General features: G+C 39.4%; 4 protein-coding genes across 5 annotated transcripts in view; 3 read left to right on the plus strand and 1 right to left on the minus strand.

Moving 5' to 3' along the window:
- Positions 1-19448, plus strand: part of LOC103440923 (CMP-sialic acid transporter 2-like) — a 53094-nt gene that overhangs the window by 6004 nt on the left and 27642 nt on the right. The gene's annotated exons all lie outside the window — the stretch shown is intronic.
- On the plus strand, positions 1782-6828 carry LOC103428738 (disease resistance protein RPV1-like). 2 transcript variants are annotated; one of them, XM_070822484.1, is made up of 5 exons: positions 1782-2751; positions 2895-3990; positions 4328-4600; positions 4693-5677; positions 5842-5894. In XM_070822484.1, the coding sequence occupies exons 1-5, from the start codon at positions 2120-2122 to the stop codon at positions 5844-5846; spliced, it is 2991 nt and encodes a 996-aa protein (XP_070678585.1). In that variant the 5' UTR covers positions 1782-2119; the 3' UTR covers positions 5847-5894. The 2 variants fall into 2 exon arrangements, with proteins under 2 accessions (XP_070678585.1, XP_070678584.1); XM_070822483.1 differs by having other exon boundaries at positions 4693-6828.
- LOC139196609 (calcium-dependent protein kinase 6-like) lies at positions 6454-7888 on the plus strand. Its single transcript, XM_070822933.1, has 4 exons — positions 6454-6508; positions 7041-7102; positions 7260-7427; positions 7558-7888. The coding sequence occupies exons 1-4, from the start codon at positions 6454-6456 to the stop codon at positions 7831-7833; spliced, it is 561 nt and encodes a 186-aa protein (XP_070679034.1). The 3' UTR covers positions 7834-7888.
- LOC103421063 (uncharacterized) lies at positions 15365-18074 on the minus strand. The gene is made up of 4 exons (XM_070822489.1): positions 17664-18074; positions 16538-17178; positions 15960-16160; positions 15365-15606 (listed from the first exon to the last, which is right to left on the minus strand). The coding sequence occupies exons 1-4, from the start codon at positions 17905-17907 to the stop codon at positions 15562-15564; spliced, it is 1131 nt and encodes a 376-aa protein (XP_070678590.1). The 5' UTR covers positions 17908-18074; the 3' UTR covers positions 15365-15561.

The following is a 19448-nucleotide window of genomic DNA, read 5'->3' on the forward strand; positions in this document are numbered from 1 at the left end:
GGTTTTAATATATTTTTTTTACTACTTATTTAAGGGCAAATTTGGAAATGTGATAGAGAATTTTAATAAGTTGGGTGTAGAGATACAACAAACGGGTTTAAATAAAATTTCCCAATGATACGTGGTACCACCTCGTTTACCGATCATATTAAAAAATCTTTCATGAATAAGAAATCCCCTATCTCTCTCTCTCTCTCTCTCTCTCTCTCTCTCTCTCTCTCTCTCTCTCTCTCTCTCTCTCTCTCTCTCTCTCTCTCTCTCTCTCTCTCTCTCTCTCTCTCTCTCTCTCTCTCCTGAGAGAATGGAGTGGAAAGAAACGGAATCGCAATCCTTCTGAAGCATTCCAATATTTACTAACATTTAGGGAATGAAAAAGTAAGTGGGGCTCACATAAAATCCGAAATCAAACTCCCCAAAATGGAGGAATTGAACTTCTTAGATGTGTGTGGTATTTGAGTTCAAAAAGAGGGAGGGAATGGGAATGCAATTTTTTTACCTATTATGCCCTCTTAATATTTTTAAAATTTCAAGTTTGCACACAACAAACCCACTGCTTTATGATTTTGGAATAAGGGTATTATAGTAAGCACACAACAAACTCACTATTTATATTTCGATTTCAGAATATTTAAGTACACAGTTTCAACAAGAATCGGTTTCTAATTTCTTCTCATTCCAACCAAGTCCTCATCAACTTAATCCCTTCTATTTTCATTACGCCATATTTACTTTGATAGCTGAGAGAGCTCAGGGAAATGAGCTGTCATTTTCTACTCCACAGTGGAGAAAACACAATGATGACTAACAATAGAAAAACATTTTACAATAATATGCACATGGGGGCACATGGGACTATGCTGATTCTCTTCGGTGGTTTTCAAGTTTTTACTAGTACAATAATATGCAAATTTTTTTGACATGCCTTTGCTTTTGTATACTAACCAGGATCCTGACCGAATCCATTCGCTAGGGATGTTAAGAATTTCGTAATCGTGTCTGTTCATCGTATATTTTATAGTTAATTTTTGTTAGGTACTATTTATATTTTGAATTTTAAATAATTTCTAACTGCATGATATACGATAAACTAACATAATTGCGGGATCCCTAAAAAATGGATCCGGCGAGGATCCTGGTTCTTTGTTTTATGGGTACTTCACACTATTGCTTTCACTCTTTATTAGTTAATTATGTTCTAATTTCCGTTTAAATTTATCTACATTTCTACATCACTCATTAAATGGTTACGTCATTTTTGGGTGTCGGCCATCATATCTTGACTTCGGTCGTGGTGTGTCATGGTACTTACAAAAAAAATGGGTACATTTTACATATAACAAAGTGGTACATTTTTAAAGACAAATGGGTATAATTATTAATAAATTATGACCGGAACACTAATGATACATCACGTGTTTTTATATAAATTATAAGAAATTTTATTCTTTAAATTATTAACTTTTTAATATACACATTTTACCATTTATATAATAATACGTGATGATGTATTATCTTGTGCATTTTGGTCGTACTGAAAGATCTCTCTCACCCCATCCACTCTCATTGCACCGTTATCTCAATCCCTCCCAGCTTTTACAGAAAATTCGTCTCCAAAATCTAGACCTTTATTTTTTTTATTTGGCCGTGTCTAAGTGCGCAGAGGAAATTCAACCTCTCTCTCTTTTAAGTCCTCCACTAGGGATATACTCTAACCTTTCTTCCGTTTGAACGCAGATTGTTTCTGCGCTGAAAGTGGGCGCAATTTCGTCTTTATATTTTGTTTTTGTTTTTTATTGTTTAATCTCTGATGATTTTCTTGGAACAGGCGTATATTTTATTGAAAGATGCTTTACAGAAAATGTTTTGGACAAACTTTTCTTTTAATTAGGCATATTTAAAAGAAAATTTAAGTAGCAGCATTATCAATTATAAAGTATTTTTAAGTATGTGAAAGTGACTGATCCTTGTTTCTCCAAATTTTCAATTTTTGTCCTCCATGGAGCCTTTGTAACTTTGTGCACAGACTACGATTTCAATTTTTCTGTGGTCAACTCCAATCTAGTCTCAGGTGCGACCAGTTCAGATTCTCTTTTTGCTATCTGATCCAAGCAATAGAGAGATGGAGTTGATTGCGTTCATTCAAGTTTTCAACATCATCGTCATCGCCATCGGGACTCTGTTGTACTTGTGCTGCAGATCTTTGACATTTTCCTCTTCTTCGTCTCCTGCGACTGATTCTGCTGTAGCTGATTGTGCTGCTGTTGCTGATGACGAGGATGCTGATATCCCCCTTCGTCGAGAAAAGTACGATGTGTTTATCAGTTTCAGAGGTGAGGACACCCGCCTTGGTATTACCAGCCATCTTCATGCTGCCTTACTTCAGAAGAAAATTGAAACCTACATCGATTACAGACTTCAGAAAGGAGAGGAAATCCGAAGTGCCCTTCTAGAAGCAATCGAGAAATCCACCATTTCGGTGATCATTTTCTCACAAAACTATGCTTCTTCCACATGGTGTTTGGATGAGCTTGAGCATATACTCGAATGCAAGGAAAGATATGGCCAGATGGTCATACCCATATTCTTCGACATCAATCCATCTCATGTACGAAAACAACACGGGAGTTATGCGGATGCATTTGCTCAACTTGAAAAACGTGTCGATAACAGTATCGACAAGGTGCACAAGTGGAGGGATGCTTTGACGACTGCGGCCAATCTATCTGGGTTTGATTATTCAAACAAATCCGGGTAACTAACTTATCCTTTTAACTTGTATAAAATTATAAATTTTCTTTAAACTTATGACAATTTGATTTGTGCTAAGATTCGGTCAAGCGTATTTAAGACTAACTATTGCTTTTCTACCTAATCATATATATCTCTATGCGCAGGACGGAGGCAGATCTAATTAAGAATGTTGTCGATCGTATTTGGACCAAATTGATTTGTGAATCATCATGTGATTTAGAGGGCCTGGTTGGAATTGAAAGTCGCATTCCGCAAATTGAAGAGCTATTGGGCATTCATTCATCGGATGCTTGCATCACTGTTGGAATTTGGGGCATGGGTGGTATTGGCAAGACCACCCTTGCTGAAACTATATTTCACAAACTCTCTTCTAAATTCGAAGCTTCTTGTTTTGTTAAGAATGTTAGGGAGAAGTCAGAAAAAGCAGATGGACTAGTTCACTTGGAAAAAACACTTCTTAAGGAGATATTAAAGGAAGAAGGTCTATCCATGGGATCAACTTTTGTTCGAGAGAGGCTCAAGTGTACAAAGGTCCTCATCGTTCTTGATGATGTGAGTGATTCAATACAGCTGGAACGTTTAGCTGGCAAGCGTCTTCGGTATGGCACTGGAAGTAGAATCATTATCACAAGTAGAGATAAGAGAACACTTCCTGAAGAGGGTAAGATCTACGAGGTTGAGGGATTAAAACGGGATGATGCTCTTCAGCTCTTCTGTTCTCATGCTTTCAAGAATAAAAGTTCTCCTATAGCAGATTATAAGGAGTTGGCAGAAAAGGCGGTGGACTATGCTGGACGCGTTCCTTTAGCTCTCACAGTTCTGGGATCGTCGTTCTGCAATTGCAAGAGCAAAGAAGAATGGGAAGAGCAATTCAACAAATTGAAACGATTTCCCAGCAAAGATATCCAGAAAGTGTTGAGAACAAGTTATGATGGATTGGAACAAAGTGAGAAGGAGATATTTCTGGATATAGCATGTTTTCATAAAGGGAATGCTTTGTATGAGGTAAAACGAACGTTAGCTTCCTGTGGACGCTTTCCGAAAACCGGAATTGATATTCTCATTAATAGGTGTCTCATATCAATTGATTCAAAGCGGGGTTGGGAAACCATAGAGATGCACGATTTGCTACAAGAAATGGGAAGGCAAACTGTTCAAGAACAAGGTATTAAAGATCCCGGTAAAAGGAGTAGGTTGTTCACTGCTGAGGATATCTATCGTGTATTGAAGAGTAACACGGTAAGCGCCAAATGCATTCAAATTTTTTCTTTTCATTTTTTAGAAAATAAAAATTACAAACTTGAGATGATAACAGAACAAAGTAAAACTAATTTATAATAAAGAAGTGAGATTGTTAAAAGATGAATTTGATTGAATATTTATTGTGTTAGGAAGTGTTTGGAATATGAACAAATGTTCGTTTATTTAGACAAGTAGAGGAGGATACAATTATGTTGGATATTTGACTAGACTAAGACTCTTGTACATGATTACCATCGCAAATACTCTTTGTTCCAAATGTGCATTACATTTTAATATGTTTATATTCACATTTAAACTTTCTTCTTATTCTCAGGAAACTCCAAATGTTGAAGCCATACAGGTTAATTGGTATGATCTTCATGAGCGATCATTGAAACATGCAGACTTCAAAAAGATGTCTAACCTAATAATGCTAATTGTGGATGATGGCTTCAAAATCACCGCTCTAGACCTTCCCGATTCCCTTCGTTATCTATACTGGTTTGGATATCCACTGGAATCTTTGCCGTCAAAATTTTGTCCGGAAAATCTAGTTGAGCTTCATATGCCACAGAGCAAGGTTACGAAGCTTTGGAAAGAAGAGCAGGTATATTATATTGTATGCCTATTTTAATTCTTGTATAAAATCAAGTGTAGAAATTATATTAATTCTTTATATTTCTATTTCATTTGTTGCAGATACTTGTCAACTTGCAAGTTATCGATATGTCGCAATCTTACCGTCTAACTGAAGTTCCAAATCTCTCTAGGAGTCTAAAAATTGTGAAGATAGATCTCAGGGGCTGTACAAGTTTGGTTGAAATTCCTTCGTATTTTCAACATCTTGACAAGCTTACTCATCTTGATCTTGAAGACTGCACGAGACTCAAGTATCTTCTAGAGATGCCAGGAAATATTCAATACTTAAATTTAGGATGCAGTGGTATAAAGGAGTTGCCTGAATCAGTTTGGTCTAACGAAAATATTTCTTACTTGAATTTATGGCAATGCAAAGACCTTAAGAAACTTCCAAGCAGCAAGTGTAAGTTGAAAAATCTCGAGATACTCAATCTTCATTCGTGCTCTAAATTTGAAAAGTTTCCAGAGATTTTGGAGCCAATGGAACATTTGAAGTTCTTAAGTTTAATTCAAACAGCAGTTACAGAGCTACCCTCATCAATTTGTGAGTTGAAATATCTTGAGAGTCTTGATCTCACCGAGTGCTCTAGATTTTCCAAATTCCCTGAAATCTTGAAGCCAATGGAACATTTGGTGTATCTTAGTTTGCGCAAGACAGCTGTCGAAATGCTTCCTTCGTCTATTGGAAATCTAAATAGGCTTCAAGATTTAAACCTTAGTAGCTGCTATCAACTTAAGGATGTCCCAACAAGTATCTACAGTTTAACCAATCTTAAAAGTCTCGACTTTTATAGCTGTCGGAGACTTGAAAAATTACCTTCCAGCTCTGTCGGTTTTCTCTCTTTAGAAGAACTAGATCTCAGCTTCAGCGGTATATTGGAAATACCAGCAAGCATCAAACAAGCTTCTCGGTTGTCTATACTCCACTTAAGCTACTGTGAGCAGCTTCAATCTATACCAGAGCTCCCAGTGCTATGTAATGTTAAAGCTGAACACTGCACGTCGCTGAAGATAGTGTCAAGTTCAAGGACAGCACTCACACAAGGTTGGGATAAACCTAAATATTGTTGCAGAGTTTTTACTGATTGCCCAAAATTGGATAGTAATTCAAGAAGCAACATAATGGATGAAGCACATATTACAATTATGCGAATGGCAACTGTTGTGCCATTTAAGTACCATCGCTGGTCTTGTAATCCCCGGCCTCAGATTAACATTGCATGTCCAGGAAAAGAAATTCCAAATTGGTTCAGCTATCAAAATGAGGAATCTTCAGTAGACATCGAGCTTTGTCCAGATTGGTTTCGAACAGGTTTATTTGGTTTCGCTCTCTCTGTTGTTCTTTCTGGGGTTTCAGGGCGGTGGCATGACTACAGGACGGTGAGAGCTGAATTCATTGTCAAATTCATGGGTGAAAGACATGAACTGTTCAGTTCAGTGTACTTGATCCCAAGCGAAAGCCGCTACTGCCATCACGTGCATGTGTGGAATGAGGCCTTTAGAAGTGAAGAGGTAGGAAAAAACTGCTCCCCTGATGTTTACAAACTTGCCAAAGAGGCCTCTGTTGTCTTCCGGCCGGTGGATTTTAAAGATAATTCTAGAGATTTTGAAGATTTTGAAGATTTTGGTTCTGCTTCCCCTATGAAGGTGGAAAGCTGTGGTATATGCCCATTGTATGCCGAAGATGCTGAGAAATTCAAATTTGATCATGTGTTCATGTCGAGGGCACCAAAAGTAGAAGAAGAAACAATACAAGATGATGATTCCAAAGATGGTAGATCAGGAGATGGAGCCTCAAGTTAGTGGATCAAGTGATCGAGTATGAAGCAAATGAAAGTCGTCGTACCCAGTGCACAAGGCTCCCGCTTTACGCAGGGTCTGGGAGAGGTGAATGTCGGCTAGCCTTACCCCAATTTATGGAGAGGCTGCTCCCTAGATGAAGCAAATGAAAGTGATTAGGAAAAACTTTTTAAGGCAAATTTGTACTTTGATAGCTCACTTGTCTGACCAAGAAATAAGACAGCAAGTAGGCAAGGCTTTTATTATTTTGGTATTGTTTATGTTTTATACATTATAAAGCGCTAGTTATGGACATGTATATAATGGCCTATTTGTTATCTTTAAAACTTGATTTAAAGAGAAACGGCTACTTTTTCTGTAGCGAAATTTGCCATAAAGAAATAAACTTTCAAAGTCTGCCTTGATTTTATCCATTTCAAGTGTATGGCGTGGGAAATTTTGCTTCCTTTTCAAGTCACACCAATTTCTTAAATTTCCTTTTTAATGTGAGGGTTCTCAAATTTGAGGAAATGAACAACCAGAATGATTCTGTTGAAGTGGAATTAACAATAATTGTCCGGTATATGTTGCTCACTTTTTGCTTTTAAGTGATGAATTTTCATTTTTAGGTCACCCTTGGATTTGCGAAACGTTTTCTGCTATGAACAAGTTAAAGAAGGTGGCTTTACTGGTAAGTGCATGGGAGTCTGGAACACTGTTTGGCATTTCTATCAGATTTAGTATTTTCTTGTAAAGAATATTTATATGTGACGTTGACTTTTGGCATGCCCCTTAACTAGAATGCTACAACTTATGCTTAAGGTTTTTTTGGCTTTATGTTATATCAGGTAATAGCTGAAAGCCTATCTGAGGAGGAGATTGCTGGACTCAGAGAGATGTTTCAGGCTATGGATACTGGTAATAGTGGTGCAATAACATTTGACGAACTTAAAGCTGGTTTGCGGAGATATGGCTCTACCATGAAGGATACAGAGATACGTGATCTTATGGCTGCGGTAAGATGCTTGTTTCCAAACAGAATCATCTGTAGTTGGCTTGCCTACTAGTCTAGTTCTCAATTTTGTGCTTATTTATGTTCCAACTTTGTTTATGTTTCACAAGGCGCATTTTTTCGTTCTTTCCCAGGCTGATGTGGACCACAGTGGAACAATTGATTATGGGGAATTTATAGCTGCTACAGTTCATCTTAACAAACTAGAACGTGAAGAACATCTGGTTGCAGCCTTCCGATACTTTGATAAGAATGAAAGTCGTTATATTACGGTTGATGAGCTCCAGCAAGCTTGTACAGAACATCACATGACTGACGTCCTTCTTGAAGATAGTATAAAAGAAGTTGATCAGGATAATGTAAGTCGCCAAAATTTCATAAGGGAATTGCATCATTCTTCAAATATTTGAATCATCTAGTAATTGTTAAGCTTGTATGAGCAACCAAATATATTTGCGACTCTCATGGACATGTGTTAGATCCCCAAAAATAGTTTGATGGAGCATCATGTATTGTACAATCGTCTCCGCATATCTATGTATCCAGATAACTTCATTTGTACAGAATATTGTCCCCAAACAGATGCCATGCCTTTTTCCTCGACGCTTATCGCTACAACAACAACAATAACAACAAAGCCTTTTCCCACTAAGTAGGGTCGGCTATATGAATCCTAGAACGCCATTGCGCTCGGTTTTGTGTCATGTCCTCCGTTAGATCCAAGTACTCTAAGTCTTTTCTTAGAGTCTCTTCCAAAGTTTTCCTAGGTCTTCCTCTACCCCTTCGGCCCTGAACCTCTGTCCCGTAGTCACATCTTCGAACCGGAGCGTCAGTCGGCCTTCTTTGCACATGTCCAAATCACCGGAACCGATTTTCTCTCATATTTCCTTCAATTTCGGCTACTCCTACTTTACCTCGGATATCCTCATTCCCAATCTTATCCTTTCTCGTATGCCCACACATCCCACGAAGCATCCTCATCTCCGCTACACCCATTTTGTGTACGTGTTGATGCTTCACCGTCCAACATTCTGTGCCATACAACATCGCTGGCCTTATTGCCGTCCTATAAAATTTTCCCTTGAGCTTCAGTGGCCTACGACGGTCACACAACACGCCGGATGCACTCTTACACTTCATCCATCCAGCTCGTATTCTATGGTTGAGATCTCCATCTAATTCTCCGTTCTCTTGCAAGATAGATCCTAGGTAGCGAAAACGGTCGCTTTTTGTGATCTTCGCTAGATTGCTCCGGTCATTAGTGTGGATAAGTATATAAATGGATAGAGATAGGAAAGCAAACACAAGATGTACGTGGTTCACCCAGATTGGCTACGTCCACGGAATAGAAGAGTTCTCATTAATTGTGAAGGGTTTACACAAGTACATAGGTTCAAGCTCTCCTTTAGTGAGTACAAGTGAATGATTTAGTACAAATGATATTAGGAAATATTGTGAGAGAATGAACTCGTAATCACGAAACTTCTAAGTATCGGAGTGTGGTATCGTCTTGACTTGCCTTATCTGTCTCATAGGTAGATGTGACATCTTCTCTGGAAGTACTCTTCCTCCATCCAGGGGTGGTATCTTTAACCGGTGGAGATGCACAAGGTAATGTATCAATTTCACTTGAAGCTTACTTGTAGTTTCAGGCTTGGTCAAGCGCGATACAAACCATGTAGTAGGAGTCCCCCAAGTCGCCGAGCTAGGGGATCTGCTGAAAGAGGTGACAGACAAGGTAAGCAATCAGAGCTCCGGCTGATTGTTCACTTTCTTCCCATCTTGCAGCAGCATGAAGGATAAAGAGAAGAAAAATGAGAAGAGATGATATGGGATACTTTTGCTTTTAAAGAAGTAACTTTCCACAGGCTTATTCTTGAACTGAGCTGGAGGGTTTTCTGGTTTCCTCCAGAGTATATGGCCGACTGAAGAATTTGAGGGTCAAAACAAGTCCATCAAATCTAGAGTACGTTCGACCCTGCTGATATGGGATACTTTTGCTTTTGACAGAGTAATGGATGTATCGGCACGTGTGCTGTTACGCTTGTCTCCACATGCTTCCTTGTATCCTTCGCACTTGCCCTATCTGTTCCTCAAGCAGATGCGGTATCTTCCCTGGAAACATAAGATGTTGAAGATGAGTACTCGAGAGCAATGCTAGGTAAGTAATCAGGTAAGGGGTTCCAGGCAGTCAGTTCCTGGCTGGAAGCTTGATTCCAAGTGCTGACTGATTGCTCTCTTTCTCCTTGTCTTGCAGGTAAAAACAAGGCCAAAGGAAAAGATAGGGAAAAAGCATGATATGGGATACTCTTGCTTTTAACCCTGATGATATGAGATATTCTTGCTCTAGTATAGCTTGTTTGCAGAGGTATTATCGGGGGGAAAGAAAGCTGAATATTTCGAAAGGCTTCGTTGGGAGTGCCCTCTCAGATATGAGGAAGGGTTGAGCATTTTTGCAGGTCTGCCTGTCTGTTGGGGTTGGAGGTCGACATATATAGGAGTCTCCCTAACAACAAGTAGTAATGCTATTCCTTTACCCTGCTTGGTCATAGCACGGTAGTGGGAGCTGCCAGCTTCACATGTTTTAACTCTGTCAGAGCACTTTGAAAAAGTGGTCTGTGGTATCTGGCTCTCGAGAAGTCTTCGACAGAATGCCCATAATTTCCGCAAAGCTGAGTGTGCGTGTGACATGTGCTGACAAGGCTAGAAAAGTAGGTGCCTCTTCGATTTCTGAGATCGGCCCTCGTGGTCTCTGAGCATCCCAACTTTTGAGAAAGCGAGCGTCTCTTCGATTGATTCGGAGAACGATGCCTCTTCGATTTTTAAGAAAGCAATCATGCTAGGGGTCTGGCTCTCGAGATTCGGGGAGCAGTGTCTCTTCGATTTTTGAGAAAGTAATCATGTTGGGAGTCTGGCTCTCGAGATTCGGAGGGCGGTGCCTCTTCGATTTTTAAGCAAGCAATCTTGTTGGGAGTGTTTTCTCGAATGTGAGTAAAGGTTGGGCATGTTTGCTAGTCTACCTTGCCACGAAGCACAGAGGTTGACACACAGGGATTTTCCAATTATCCAGCAATGGTACTGTTCCTTTACCCTCTCTTCGATTTTTGAGAAAGTAGTCATGTTGGGAGTCTGGCTCTCGAGATTCGGAGGACGGTGCCTCTTCGATTTTGGAGCAAGCAATCTTATTGGGAGTGTTTTCTCGAATGTGAGTAAAGGTTGGGCATGTTTGCTAGTCTACCTTGCCACGAAGCACATAGGTTGACACACAGGGACTTTCCAATTATCCAGCAGTGGTACTGTTCCTTTACCCTTGTGGGTAATAATATGGTAGCTAGACCTTCAAAATTTATGGGTCTAAACTTTGTTAATGCTGTTTCTTTGCTATTCTTTTACCCTTCTTGGTCAGAGCGATGTAGTGGGAGCTGCAAGCTTCACGTGCTCAACTTTGGCAGAGAACTTTGGCAAAGTTATATGTGGTACCCATGAGCTATTGTTGCGTGTGGGAAGTGGGTGATTGAACAGTAAGATTCATGTGTTTTCTACTTCCCCAGAAGTCTTCGACAAAATGCCCATAATTTCCGCAAAGCTGAGTGTGCGTGTGACAGGTGCTGACAAGGCTGGAAAAGTAGGTGCCTCTTCGATTTCTGAGATCGGCCCTCGTGGTCTCTGAGGAGCCCATCTTTTGAGAAAGCGAGCGCCTCTTCGATTTCTGAGATCGGCCTTTGTGGTATTTGAGCAGCCCAACTTTTGAGAAAGCAAACGCCTCTTCGATTTCTGAGATCAACCCTCATGGTCTCTAAGCAACCCAGCTTTTGAGAAAGCAAACGCCTCTTCGATTTCTGAGCAGGCGCCTCTTCGATTTCTGAAGCTCCGTCGAGTGCAGATTTTTATAGGGGTTGGCATTAAGTTCCAAAGCACACTTGAATCTCCACCAGTAGAAGCTTCATTCTTGCACTTCTAAGATCTTGATTTGTCCGACCTCTTCTCTCTTCAACACCTTTGAAAATGTCTGGCCCCTCCGACCGTCGTTTTGACTTGAACCTTGTTGAAGAGGCAGCCCCGCCTTCTCCAGACAACATATGGCGCCCATCCTTCGTCTCCCCTACTGGTCCTCTTACCGTTGGGGATTCCGTGATGAAGAATGATATGACCGCTGCGGTGGTGGCCAGGAACCTTCTCACTCCCAAAGATAACAGACTACTTTCCAAACGGTCTGATGAGTTAGCTGTTAAGGATTCGCTGGCTCTCAGTGTTCAGTGTGCAGGTTCTGTGTCTAATATGGCCCAACGCCTATTTGCTCGAACCCGCCAAGTTGAATCATTGGCGGCTGAAGTGATGAGTCTCAAACAGGAGATTAGAGGGCTCAAGCATGAGAATAAACAGTTGCACCGGCTCGCACATGACTATGCTACAAACATGAAGAGGAAGCTTGACCAAATGAAGAAAACTGATGGTCAGGTTTTACTTGATCATCAGAGATTTGTGGGTTTGTTCCAAAGGCATTTATTGCCTTCGTCTTCTGGGGCTGTACCGCGTAATGAAGCTCCAAATGATCAACCTCTGATGCCTCCTCCTTCTAGGGTTCTGTCCAGTACTGAGGCTCCGAATGATCCCCCTCCGGTGCCTTCTCTTTCTGGGGCTCTACCGACTGCTGAGACTTCGCCTAAGCAACCTTTGTGAAGGCTCCCTCTTGTTTGTTTATTTTGACTCATGTATATGTACATATTTGTAGCTTATCGGGATATCAATAAATAAGCTTTCCTTCATTTCAACGTATTGTGTTAAATACACCAAAGCCTTCTTCGCTAAGTTCTTTGAATTTTCTTTTGTTGAAGCTTGTATGTTGAAGCTTTCTAAGTGAAGCATGTAGGTTAGGGTAGTGTTCCCTTAATTTCCCGAGTGAGGAAAACTTCTCGGTTGGAGACTTGGAAAATCCAAGTCACTGAGTGGGATCGACTATATGAATCTTAGAACGCCATTGTGCTCGGTCATGTGTCATGTCCTTCGTTAGATCCAAGTACTCTAAGTCTTTTCTTAGCGTCTCTTCCAAAGTTTTCCTAGGTCTTCATCTACCCCTTCGGCCCTGAACCTCTGTCCCATAGTCGCATCTTCTAATCGGAGCGTCAGTAGGCCTTCTTTGCACATGTCCAAACCACCGTAACCGATTTTCTCTCATCTTTCCTTCAATTTCGGCTACTCCTACTTTACCCCGGATATCCTCATTCCTAATCTTATCCTTTCTCGTGTGCCCACACATCCAACGAAGCATCCTCATCTCCGCTACACCCATTTTGTGTACGTGTTGATACTTCCCCGCCCAACATTTTGTGCCATACAACATCGCCGGCCTTATTGCCGTCCTATAAAATTTTCCCTTTAGCTTCAGTGGCATACGGCGGTCACACAACACGCCGGATGCACTCTTCCACTTCATCCATCCAGCTTGTGTTCTATGGTTGAGATCTCCATCTAATTCTCCGTTATTTTGCAAGATAGATCCTAGGTAACGAAAACGGTCGCTCTTTGGTATTTCTTGATCTCCGATCCTCACCCCTACCTCGTTTTGGCCTCTATTTGCACTAAACTTGCACTCCATATATTCTGTCTTTGATCGGCTTAGGCGAAGACCTTTAGATTCCAACACTTCTCTCCAAAGGTTAAGCTTTGCATTTACCCCTTCCTGAGTTTCATCTATAAACACTATATCGTCTGCGAAAAGCATACACCAAGGAATATCATCTTGAATATGTCATGTTAACTCATCCATTACCAACGCAAAAAGGTAAGGACTTAAGGATGAGCCTTGATGTAATCCTACAGTTATGGGAAAGCTTTCGGTTTGTCCTTCATGAGTTCTTACGACAGTCTTTGCTCCTTCATACATATCCTTTATAGCTTGGATATATGCTACTCGTACTCTTTTCTTCTCTAAAATCCTCCAAAGAATGTCTCTTGGGACCCTATCATACGCTTTTTCCAAATCTATAAAGACCATGTGTAAATCTTTTTTCCCATCTCTATATCTTTCCATCAATCTTCGTAAGAGATAAATTGCCTCCATGGTTGACCGCCCTGGCATGAACCCGAATTGGTTGTCCGAAACCCGTGTCTCTTGCCTCAATCTATGTTCAATGACTCTCTCCCAGAGCTTCATTGTATGACTCATTAGCTTAATACCCCTATAGTTCATGCAATTTTGTATGTCGCCCTTATTCTTGTAGATAGGCACCAAAGTGCTCGTTCGCCACTCATTTGGCATCTTCTTCGTTTTCAAAATCCTATTGAAAAGGTCAGTGAGCCATGTTATACCTGTCTCTCCCAAAACTTTCCACACTTCGATTGGTATATCGTCTGGGCCTATTGCTTTTCTATGCTTCATCTTCTTCAAAGCTACAACCACTTCTTCCTTCCGGATTCGACGATAAAAAGAGTAGTTTCTACACTCTTCTGAGTTACTCAACTCCCCTAAAGAAGCACTCATTTCATGTCCTTCATTGAAAAGATTATGAAAATAACCTCTCTATCTGTCTTTAACCGCGTTCTCTGTAGCAAGAACCTTTCCATCCTCATCCTTGATGCACCTCACTTGGTTGAGGTCCATTGTCTTCTTTTCCCTTGCTCTAGCTAGTTTATAGATATCCAACTCTCCTTCTTTAGTATCTAGTCGTTTATACATATCGTCGTAAGCTGCTAACTTAGCTTCTCTGACAGCTTTCTTCGCCTCTTGCTTCGCTTTTCTATACCTTTCACCATTTTCATCGGTCCTCTCCTTGTATAAGGCTTTACAACATTCCTTCTTAGCCTTCACCTTTGTTTGTACCTCCTCATTCCACCACCAAGATTCCTTTTGGTGTGGGGCAAAGCCCTTGGACTCTTCTAATACCTCTTTTGCTACTTTTCGGATACAACTAGCCATGGAATCCCACATTTGGCTAGCTTCCCCCTCTCTATCCCACACACATTGGGTGATTACCTTCTCTTTGAAAATGACTTGTTTTTCTTCTTTTAGAAGAGGAGATTTGGTGGTAGAAGATTGAGAAGCAAATTTAATTCCTCAACTCCAAATAGAGATTCGAATAGGGAGACGTTACATTTTGAGAGTTGGGAGATTTCTGTTGTTTTTTTATTTTGTTAAGTGATGCCTTTTGTATTGCTGTATGATGATCAAACAATATTTGGACAGTGGGAAGTGTTATTTCAAGATTCTAACTTATTTTTGTGTGTGGGTGAAGAAGGTAACTCCAGGCTCCCAGCACATGAGTACAATTTGCAACATTGAAAAGGGGCTGCAAAAGAAAGAAAAATAAAAAACAGTAAAAAAAGTGGAAAATTACTTTCATCTCCAGTAACATAATTTCAGTGCCCTCAACGATATATCAAGTCTGTCTGGTAATTTTCGCCCCACATAAAAAGAAAATTTCATGACACAAATTTACTGTCATCATAGTGTCCAGTACTTATTATACTATTTCATGAGAAGATATAGTTAGAGGTATACTACAATGTGCATCTAGATGATGATCTTGAATTCTTGATGCAATGAATCAATTATCTAAGATGATTTTAGAGAATATTAATAATGATACAGTGCAATTTGTCTCATTTGGTGGAATGTAATGTAATTTTCAAGATTTATGGTGACAAGTGGACAGACCCAGATTGGATTTCTTTGAACCTGTCTCTCTGGAATTTGTCTGTCCCTCCAATTAACAAATTATACTAACTGAGTTTTTATATGGTTTTCTAAAATAAGAGATCCGAGTTATTTAACCGTTATATCTTTGTTTAAAAAAACAAAAATTTAATTTAATTATTAAAAATTCAGGAATATCCTATACTCCGCAGTACCATAAACGCCCAAATATAAGGAACCTTGTATGTTTTGTTTACTTCATATCTAATCAAAACCACCATCTTGTTTGTAAATAAGCTTGGAAATCATTTTGTACAAAGATTGCAAAGCATGTTGTATACTAGGAATTTGAAAAAAAATGACACAAGTTTTCTACATTCATGTGGATGCCTTATTGCTATACATTAAATCAAAGATATCCCCAAAAAAAAAAAAAAAAAAAGATACATTTCATGAGTCCTATATCTGTGTTTGCATATTGCGAATTTGAGTTCATCCAAAATGTTTAAGTGCCCTTCAAAACTGTAGTTTCATTCGCTACTGAAATTTCCTGTAAAAGAAGATGATGAATGATGTCAAAAACACTGTAAGCGAGACACTGAATGATCAGAATTGCAGTTTGATTTACGTGACTAAACTAACAACAAAAAGGATATGCAGACAAAAACTTATTCGAAGCAAAATAATTCTATTGACACAGATGAATTTCACCAGGGAAGCTATAAATATGGGAGCACTATCCAAAGATGAATAGATGAACCATCTCTCAGAACCTATTTACGATGATCAAGTCAAATATGTTGGGACAGAATACTTAGCTGGTTTGTTCTCGTCATTGGATGCTGACATGCGGCACCATACATTGAAAACCAATAATAAACGAGTCTATACATGCTAACTTGCCTTTGGCGTTGCTGTGCTTGAGAAGGTGCATCTTGATGTGATGGCATGTCCATGATCTAACAGCCATCCTACCTCGCTGCAAGTATCACCATCTTTACGTTCTTTTACAGAACACCACAGCCGCTTGGGAAGCAATACGAGACCACTTTCATCTCTCATGGAGCTCTGCTCACTGTTGACCAAAAGTTCTTGAAGAACATTCTGTTCGTCAAGTTCACATTATGTACTAATTGGACCAGGGAGTTACAAAAAATCTGACATATAAATGACTGTCTACCAAATCGATGGATGGGAGGCCATAACTTCAGAAAATATCAAAGAAAAGATATTAAGGAGTGACACAAAATGATCAATGAAGATTCAATGAAAGAAATATGTCAATGTTTTGTGATGCCCACAGTGACAAAAACAACAAATGAAGTGAACCTATGGAGTGAGCAAAGTACCTAACTTCTAACCAAACAAAAGAATGTTTTGAACCGCTTCAGCAGACTTAAAGATATTCAAGGATTTTTGCTTAGATTAAGCATATCATACAAAATATACACACATAACCAAAAGGAGGCGGATCAACTCACATTTTGAGTACCACGGAAATTGGCAACAGCACTGAGACCCTGCCAAGTTCCAACAACTTCTGAAGCTTCCAGTGCAGCCGTACAAGCAAAAGCAGAATCACGGATAGCACATCCACCTAACTGATCCCCATTTCTGAATGGCCTATACCAATTCTCACGGTAAACTCTAATATTCTGCAGCATCATCTTCTCATTCTCTATGCGGATGACCTGAATTGTTCTCACCCGAGACTCTTTATCTTGAGGATTGATCAAACAATACTCCAACTCCTGTAACTTATACGTACCCTTATCCTGAATTGGCAAGACAGACACATAACATCCGCTACACTGATATGCAAAGGCAAAAACTTCGTTACTCAGACCACCAGCATTCTTCTCAATGACTCTATATCGAGTAGCAGCATCAGCTTCACATCCAACAGTAGGAAGTAGCTCTATATTCTTGTATAAAAGAATGTGCTCATCTGGGTTAGCAAGAGTGGGGCATTGAGTCTGCCAATCGAAAACCTTAACCTCCCACTCCCTGTAAGCTTCAGGCACTACATTCTCGGGAAGTTCTATTGGGTACCCTTCCTTTGTGAAGTCCGCTCCATGGTCATCCCATTCACCAGACACATTTCTGGCAAATTCGGACCACGCTTTAACACATAAAAGAGATAGATAAAGAGAAATAGAATTATAGTGTACCTTAAATACCTTAAATATATCAACTTTTAGATTTTACACTTCAAATAGTTAACATAACGAATGGAAACTTATCCATCATATCTCTAATCCAGTGCCTTCTCTACTATAAATGAAACCGGGTATTAAATAACTGACTGTTTTAGATTGGCAGATTGCAATTTCTTTGGAAATTAATCAGAAAAGTTATACATTTCATTATTCAATTTCCCATTTATCCTCTTCCTATCATCTGCTATGCAACCCTAATCCAAAGAATGGAATTTTACACACCAAATCTCTTATCCAACTCTACATTGCTAGGCTGAAAATACTTAATAACATGCAAAGATGCAAACTTTTTTTATGCTACAATAACAATCAGATGATTCAACAGAACCCAAAGAAATCCAGAACTAAATAAGCAGATTTTTGGCAAAAGCGCTTAAAATACACTCACCAGGAGCAAACGTGGAAGTGGGATTGAAGCCATTGCTGTGGTCCTCCTCCTGGAGCTGCAGCTTACCATCTGAGACGGCGGTGTTGGAGGAGGAAGAGGCGGTGCTCTGGACAATCGGACCGCTCTGGCGGCGGTTGTGAGGCTGTTGGAATTGGGGGCTGGAGGGCATTTTGGGAGAGGGCAGAGAAGTGCTTAGGCTTAAAGCTGTGGTGTGGGGGATTATGCTGTTTAGAGCCAATGCCATGTGAGTTGGTTTTTTCGTAAATATGGGGTGGATTGTGGTGGCCCTCCGTCTCTCTGCTTTTATCCTCAGCCGCGGGAATGAGGTGGGGAAGGACAAAGACGCAGTTTGTGGCCTTGTTGTTCTTGGTTGCACGAACTAAGATGACGGAATATTCTTTTGAATCTCTTGGCAGGCAGTGAACCAAATGGCGATAATTACTTAGACTGGCCTTCAGCAAAACGATGTCGTATTAGGTTATGTATTTCCTCTGAAAAATGCTCATGACACTCTCCCAAAAGTTGAACTCTCCTACATTATCTGTCACCTCATATTTTTCACACAATATTAATCTTTGAATTTGGCCCTTTTTCCTTTGGACAAGGATTATCTGAACTCCCGTGCCCTTCTGTTTTGTGTGGTCACGGTTAAGTCACGTCAACATTTTATATTGTTTTTTTATAGAGATAATAAGACAAAAATGAAGAGGTATTCATCAATTTCCCCCCTGAACTTGTAACTATTGGCCAATTTCCCCCCTCAACTTTAATTTTGGCCAATTTCCCCCCTCAACTCTCATAATTAGTCAATTTCCCCCCTCAACTTTAATTTGGCCAATTTCCCCCCTCAACTCTCATAATTAGTCAATTTGCATCAATTTGTACCCTACTGTTAATTTTTTAATTTGATCATAAGTAAACAAGTGTGTGTAAGAAACTAAATAAGATGTATGTTAATCATTTTCCTATGTCTTTATCCTATTACAAATAGATTAAAATTTAGAATTTTACAATTTATCATAGATAGTATTATTAGTCATAATAAATCAGTATGGAGTAATTTTATTTGATTTTTTACTATACAAAATTGATAACGAAAAGGATTGATGTGTACATTTTTGTATGTGAATAAAATTTTCTTTATAAAAGTAAAAGCTAAGTTCAAGTAAATTGTGAAGAATCGAGCTTTAGTATAAAAATGGCTAGTCAATTCATAATTTTCGACTCCTTATTAAGAATAACACATTTTATTGAAATAGGTCTGATCCATGAGTTTAGGATTATTATTTCTTCTTCTACATGCTTTAAACCCGATTCATAACTTTTTCTTATAATCAACCCATATCACATACTAATTGTATTATGTTTTTGTACATTTTACCCTATATTATGCAGGTGAGTTTATGTTAATTTTAGTACTTTGTTGGAAGTTATTAGAAAGATTGAAAGAAAAAAAAAGAATAGATGGAAAATTAAAAAAAATTAACAGTAGAGTGCAAATTGACTAATTATGAGAGTTGAGGGGGGAAATTGGCCAAATTAAAGTTGAGGGGGGAAATTGGCCAAAATTAAAGTTGAGGGGGGAAATTGACCAATGATCACAAGTTCAGGGGGGGAATTGATGAATACCTCCAAAAATGAATAGTAATATAAAATGTTGACGTGGCTTAACCTTGACCACACAAACAGAAGGGCACAGGAAGTGGGAGGGCAGACAATCCTTATCCTTTTCCTTTACCGGACGTGAGGTGTCATTTTTTTAACAAATGGTAAAATCATTGAAGT

This window comes from Malus domestica, chromosome 05 (genome assembly GCF_042453785.1).
Source record: "Malus domestica chromosome 05, GDT2T_hap1".
NCBI classification, from domain to species: domain Eukaryota; kingdom Viridiplantae; phylum Streptophyta; class Magnoliopsida; order Rosales; family Rosaceae; genus Malus; species Malus domestica.